We start from the raw sequence: 6,325 nt of genomic DNA on the forward strand, positions 1-6,325 counted from the left end.
GCTGTGATGTGGGAAGAAGCCAAGTCATAAACAATGAACAGTACATATTGTGCATTAGATAAGAAAATCAACCTCAGCAGGAGTAATCAAATTCAACAATGGAGTCCTTTCCTGAAATCTGATGATAACTAAAGTTTGCAGAACAGTCTGAGTGTACAACAAATTGTTGTACTGTAAAATTGGGCTGTGTTCAGCATATTGCGTTGCACTTACCCTGATTAGATGCTGTTTTTATTACAGTGCCCTCTCCCAATCATGTTTCTCTGCTGCCTCCTACATTCATGACAAAGTGTAAAAAAATGAAAGCTTTGGGTGACCCTCTTTAAACCAAAATCTGTGTTTAGTAAAAAAAACAAAAAAACAAAACAAAGATAAGATGAAATGTGAAAATTATGAAAATTGTGTTTCTTCTGCCTGATAGGAGAGTTCTTCTCAGTATATCTTACAGAGTACATTAATATCTGTGATGAGATACTGTATATTTCCTTGACATAAAGCCATATTTTAAAACAAGACAAATATACTTTGTTTTTAATCCAGATGTGCAAGCTTAAAAATGTCTGTTTGATACTGAATATTTTAGCTTGATGTCAACATTTTTGGTTATTAATTGTCACATATTAACTAGTTTAAATAAGTCAGAACTAGTTTGTGAAGGCTAGAGACACATTCATCTTTAGGAAAACATGTTAAAGCATTATGTGACCTTTAACAGTTGACATATTTACCTATTGTTTGTTTTTGCTGTTTCTGTTTTTAACTGTTAATCGCCTTTTATTGTTGTAAAGCACTTTGTGATCCTTATCTGTGAAAGGTGCTCTATAAATAAACGTTACTTACTTACTTACTTACTTACTTACTTACTTACTTTTTAACATACTTTTTTCATATTCTTCAGAGCGGACCTTTTGCTGTATAGATGGTAACACAAAAACGGAAAAAAATATTACTTTCCCAATTCAAACCCATTCCAGCTAATGCACAACTCCATCTAAAAGCTTCACTGGATCGAGAATTTAATGACTTTATCTGCTGGAGCTCATGAAATGTAAACAGACGAAAGAAAAAAAACCTTGCATTGCACTCTCAGGGTAAACATCTCCCATCGGGATCAGATTCCCCAACAAATGGATGCCTGAGCGAAGGTGCCTGATGTCCATTTCAGTCTTTGTGAGTATAATGGAGCCTATGGGTGCAACAATCTGTTAATGTACCGGTAAGAGGAAAAAGGAGAACCATCAGTGGAGTCTGTGGGGATGTTAGATGGAGCGCTTTCATGGGAAGAACAGGTGTGATACTTTCTGATATAACTGAGAAGTAAAGGTAGCTAAAGAATAACCTTCAACCTTGAACTGAGATATCTCCAAGTTACTTTATTACATTGGTGAAAACTACAAGTTATTCTTTATTTACATGAAAACAAAATGACAAAGACGCAACTTCTACTGTTTATCTGGGCTGCTTCACAAGACTCCAGTCTGGAGTTCGATGTTTAATCTGAAAATCAGAGCACTCACTCGATATGCAACTCCTTCCTTTTGATGCTGCGTCTTTTTGACTCATCTAAAATCACACTTGTTTTTTTTTTTTTAAACATTTCTCAGAACAGACATTTTTGACACTCTCGAGTCGACAATTAAACAGCAAATCTGGGAACATTGAATGCTGTAAATGTTGTTGTTCAGACCCTTTTCTGCTACTCTATTGTATAAAAAAAAAAAGAATTGCACATCAAGAAGCTCCAGTTTGAAGGATTGATTAATTAGTTGACTTGTTGAGACAAAGAGCATCGATCAATCCTTCAAACCGGAGCTTCTTGGAGTGTGGATCTTGTTTTCTACCTACTTGTGTTTTTTGGATTCAGCACCCACTGAGGGATGTGCTCATTTTTTTTTTTTCATTGCCAGTCTTTAGTAGCCTACACTATGATTGACACCGTGAAAGCTTGATGTAAACACGGCTGAGGTACACGTACTGATTTATCGAGACAAAACTTTGTAAAGCTATGATGTATACATGTATCTGTTCCTGGCTCTACAACACATTTACATAGTCATACATTTGTTGTTTTTGACATGTTTAGAAAGTCTAATGACTTTATACTACTTGATGAAATACCCCCACCTAGACTGAGACCTTCCTTGAACCTACCTATGTTCAGTCGGATGTTTTTTTTAATGGTAAGTTCTGTTCAAAAGTGTTCATTTTTTGCAATAGAAGTGTTTGGATTTCATCTTTTTGCTGGTTGGTGATATTTTAATATTTTACAGCTTTAATGACATACCTTTATTTTGATCCTTTCGTTTTAAACTAAGTAGTCCATGCTCTGTGGCTTTAGCAAATCAAACAAGACATTCAACTATAAGAATAGATCCAACTTCTGTGCTTGAAGTAATCAGTAGTTTATAAAGATAAGCTGTCTTACACTGAACATACTCTTCAAATACTACTCACAATATTTACATGACTCTGAAGGCAGTTGACAGATTTGTTGGAAAACAGTTTATTTATGAAATATCTTCAACAAGATCAACTTCTGAGATTTCACTCTGGACCAAAATCATTGTCTGTATTACTGGGCCACAAAAAGCAAAAGCCAGTAAAACATTAACATTTACAGAAACACATCCACTGTAGTACTGAAGTGCTGTATAAAGTCAGATATCAGTTCATAGAGGCTTCAGGGCAAAAAAATAGACAACCAAATCCTAAAGAAGATCCAAGAGTCTTATTTGAAATGCAAGAAGCGAAAAAAAAATAAAATAAAAAAACAGCTCCTAATTGAAAGTGGATGTTACAGAAGGGTAAAGTGATAAATGTGAAAAAGAAGTGAGCTGACAAATATTCTAGAAGTGCTGATATTAACAACCCAAAACTGGCTCATCACTGAATTACATTTATCAGTTTACAAATGTCAAGATGATAATTGCAGTGCAATTAAAGCAGCATTAATTTCTTTACATGCAGCGCTTTTTGTACATTTGGCCATTTCTTTCTCTAATATTGAGGTTAATTGCATTTCTTTCTGTAGTTTTTTTGTTTGTTGCATTCTTTTGTTTCTTAGTTACTTTTACTTTGAAGCCAAGTGTTCATTAAAAAAGGACCGTCTATGTTTGATAATGAAGTTTTGTGTCTTAGCTCTTTAAAGACAAGATGTATCAGCCTATACAGCATTACTGGAAACCTATGAGCTATGATAAGGGCTGCAAAAAAGCCATACTCAGTTTCGATATTGACCTGATGTGAAACCTGTTGTTTATTTCTCCGACAGCAGAAATAACATTTCCCACTATTATGTCCTTTACTTTGCTGGCAGTCATAGCACCACTTGTGGCAGAGTACAGAACCTGGACAGTGATAAAGAGTCTTTCTGTCTGTTGTGACAGCCCCTCCTCACTGCGGAGCCAGCGGGATGCCTCTTGCGTCGGTGACTTGGCCCTCCTGCAGGTTCTTGACTAATTGAGCCAGCCAGCGCTTTGTGGTGGTGTCGTCCTTCAGCACCTGGGCGAAGGTGCTGTCTTTGAGCTGGTCTGGCAGACACTGACGCAGGGCTTCTCTGGCCCTGAGGAGAGAAGAACACGCAGTCTGTCACAAACCTTTTCTCTTAGAATCATCTCACTTTAAAACAGCAAGCTTCTAATGGAAGATTGCTCTGAGGTATAAACCTTTTCAAGAAGTCTGTATTTATCCAGCAATATTTCCAAGTGACCAACACGAAACAGAAAATCAATCAAAGGAGGAAGTATTCCTCAGGTAAAGCCTGCTTTTAACAGAGGTTTTCCTGTTGAACACTGTCTATATTTAGTTGTAAAATTGTTGCAGTAATATCTCCAGCAATGTGGCTCCTCCTAGTGGCAAGTCATATTCTCTGCAGTTTTTTCCCCCTCCAGAGACATTGCAGCCTATTTAACATGAAGAGACATGTGAAACACTGCTCTACCTGATATTATCTGAGAGGCGAAGGTAGCAACGAACAACATGCTTCAGCAGACGGGCTGACGGTTCCTTTGACAGCTGCAGCACCATCTTACCCTGCAAAGAAGAAGACGAAACAACAACATGACCTAAAACAGTCCGTGTAGAGCCTCGACGCCAGGAGGCTCAATTGATTACAGTTTGGATGTTTGTCACTTACGAGGATCATGGCCACGTGGGAGAATCGCTCATAAGTCTGACATATATAAGCCAGCCCTGTGTCGTCCAGCAGGATCTTCTGTAGTATGAAAGTAGCAACCTGCAAAACAAAGTAAGGTCAAGTAAGGTGGTCTGTTACCTCGACCAACCCCGTCAGACACTTTTTGGGTCCGTTTATATCACTGTCATCATTTAAATGAGTTTAAACATTTATGAAAAGCAGCAAGTTGAGAACGACGGGACGGATGAAAGGAGATGTTGGAGTGGGACACGTGTTGGAACGAGAATACGCCAACAGTCACGTTAGCCTATATGTTAATTAGAGTTTGTAAAACAGCAGCCTGGACGGTTTCTTACCGTTTTGGAGAGCTCGCTCCCTGATTCCATGATGCGGAGACACAGTGGGATAATTTCAGTAGTGAGCAGAAAGTTGATCACTTCTTGTTCATCTGTTTTTACCAAAGCACCTGCAGTAAACGGACAAGTTTGCATGATGAGAATGATGAAAACACTCTTTTTCCTTTCTCCGTTGATCAATCAAGAAATAATGCACCAAGGCAGACGTAAAGTTTACCTATGACTCCGAGGCTGGTGAGTCGCAGGTATTCGAATGGCCGTGTTTTGCTCACAGTGTGTAGAAAAGGGTAAAGGAAAAGAGGGATATGAGCAGCGAGAAAAGCTGACCTGATTTAGGAGCAAAAACAAGTAAGAGTTTTTAATTAATGGGACACAAACACAGTTAATCTGAATTCACCTTTATAACCATGTGAATATGACTGAAAATGCAGATTAAAAAAAAATGCATGTTTTCAAACTTGAAGCATTTCATTTGTAATGTTTTGTGAACAATTCTGTTCTGGAGCATTACAGTCTTGACAAACTCAATGTTCACTTCTTTCACAAGAAACAGTAAAACCCTTTAAAACAAATCTCATTAACAAAACAAATCTCCCAATAATGGTCTTTAATTTACCGTGTCTCGGGGTGTGAAGCAACACACTGCAGAAGTGCCAGAGCATTGCACACTCTGTTGGACTGGTGCGCCGTAAGTGTGGGAGGGTTGATAGAAGGATAAATATTCACGATTTCCTACGAGAGAAGGGATGATCTGTAAACTGCATCATAAAGGCCTTACAAACAGTAAATAGTATTAAACAGTAAAGAGGCAGTGACATGTGGGTTTGGTTAGTTTCATACCTGCAGCAGGGCAGCAATGGTGCCACAGGAGTGCCAGAGCATCGGGGCGAGGTCCGGCACAGACTCCCGTTTCTTACTGAGCTCCAGCAGGGCATTTTCTCTGGTCTCAGGGCTGGACAGCTCGTTGATCCATTGGTAGATCTTCTCTCGGTCCACCTGTGCCAGGGCTGTGACGTTAGTTACAGCCTGTGGTAAGAGGGACACATGTGCTAAACATGTACTCATAACTCTAACCCATCCTATGGATATCGCCCTTTCAGCTTAAAAAACCCCAAAACAGATGTAGAGGTATGATGGTTTTGGTCCATATCGTCCAGGTCTAGTTAAACCTAAAATTAACACCAACAACATTGTAAGAAATAGGAGATATAGAACAGACATAAACCCCAAACATAAGATCACACAGCTGATTAGAAAACATGTCTGGAACATTTTTGCTTCGATAAGTGCTTTCGCAGCTAAACTAGGATGATAAGATTTGTATAAGATAAAACACTGTTTTTAAGGCGCTCAATAGAAAAAAAAGCAAAGGGGGTCCACAAAAGAAAAAGGCTCAGACTAGTCTGAAATACTTACCGCTCCAGTCGCCAGCATCCTCTGAGGCTCTGTGATATCAACGAGTAGTTTGTAAACAGAAGTTTGGTGCAGAGATTAAACTAATGTGGCAGCGTTTAAACAAAAAATCAACGTTACTAACAAACCGTGAGGACGGCTAGCTGAAGCTAACAGCTAGCGAAAGGATTCGTCAAATGGAACCCAGCACGCGCGAAAACTAACATTACAACAACAAGAACATTATTAAATTAGATTTTAAAGGGTAGACTATTCGTCTGTGCTTCGGTTTAAATCTATAAGCTCACAAAAACTAAACGCCACCGATCATGTTTTAAATCATAGTTTCAGTTAAGCAATGGAGGCGATCTAAACACAGATCGTTCAACTATCGCGAGAAGAAGATTGGAACTCTCGGGTGTCACTTCCGTTGTAAATGTTC

At 38.7% G+C, this 6,325-nt stretch overlaps 1 protein-coding gene across 2 annotated transcripts; it reads right to left on the bottom strand.

The window, feature by feature from the left end:
- Positions 1 to 3,224: 3,224 nt before the first annotated feature.
- On the bottom strand, positions 3,225 to 6,269 carry cnot9 (CCR4-NOT transcription complex subunit 9). Of its 2 annotated transcripts, none has more exons than XM_079357409.1 (8): positions 5,908 to 6,269; positions 5,332 to 5,517; positions 5,108 to 5,223; positions 4,709 to 4,818; positions 4,492 to 4,601; positions 4,136 to 4,234; positions 3,941 to 4,032; positions 3,225 to 3,562 (listed from the first exon to the last, which is right to left on the bottom strand). In XM_079357409.1, the coding sequence occupies exons 1-8, from the start codon at positions 5,923 to 5,925 to the stop codon at positions 3,394 to 3,396; spliced, it is 900 nt and encodes a 299-aa protein (XP_079213535.1). In that variant the 5' UTR covers positions 5,926 to 6,269; the 3' UTR covers positions 3,225 to 3,393. The 2 variants fall into 2 exon arrangements, with proteins under 2 accessions (XP_079213535.1, XP_079213536.1); XM_079357410.1 differs by having other exon boundaries at positions 5,332 to 5,487; positions 5,908 to 6,268.
- Positions 6,270 to 6,325: the final 56 nt, after the last annotated feature.

The sequence above is a fragment of the Symphodus melops genome, assembly GCF_947650265.1.
Source record: "Symphodus melops genome assembly, chromosome: 12".
Classification (NCBI taxonomy): Eukaryota; Metazoa; Chordata; class Actinopteri; order Labriformes; family Labridae; genus Symphodus; species Symphodus melops.

What these genes read in the sequence shown, in the direction of transcription:
- cnot9 (XM_079357409.1), bottom strand. An exon ending in GGAGCGAGCTCTCCAAAACG is followed by an intron (nt 4,235 to 4,491) that starts GTAAGAAACCGT and finishes TTTGTTTTGCAG; the next exon opens with GTTGCTACTTTCATACTACA. An exon ending in CCCACGTGGCCATGATCCTC is followed by an intron (nt 4,033 to 4,135) that starts GTAAGTGACAAA and finishes TCTTCTTTGCAG; the next exon opens with GGTAAGATGGTGCTGCAGCT.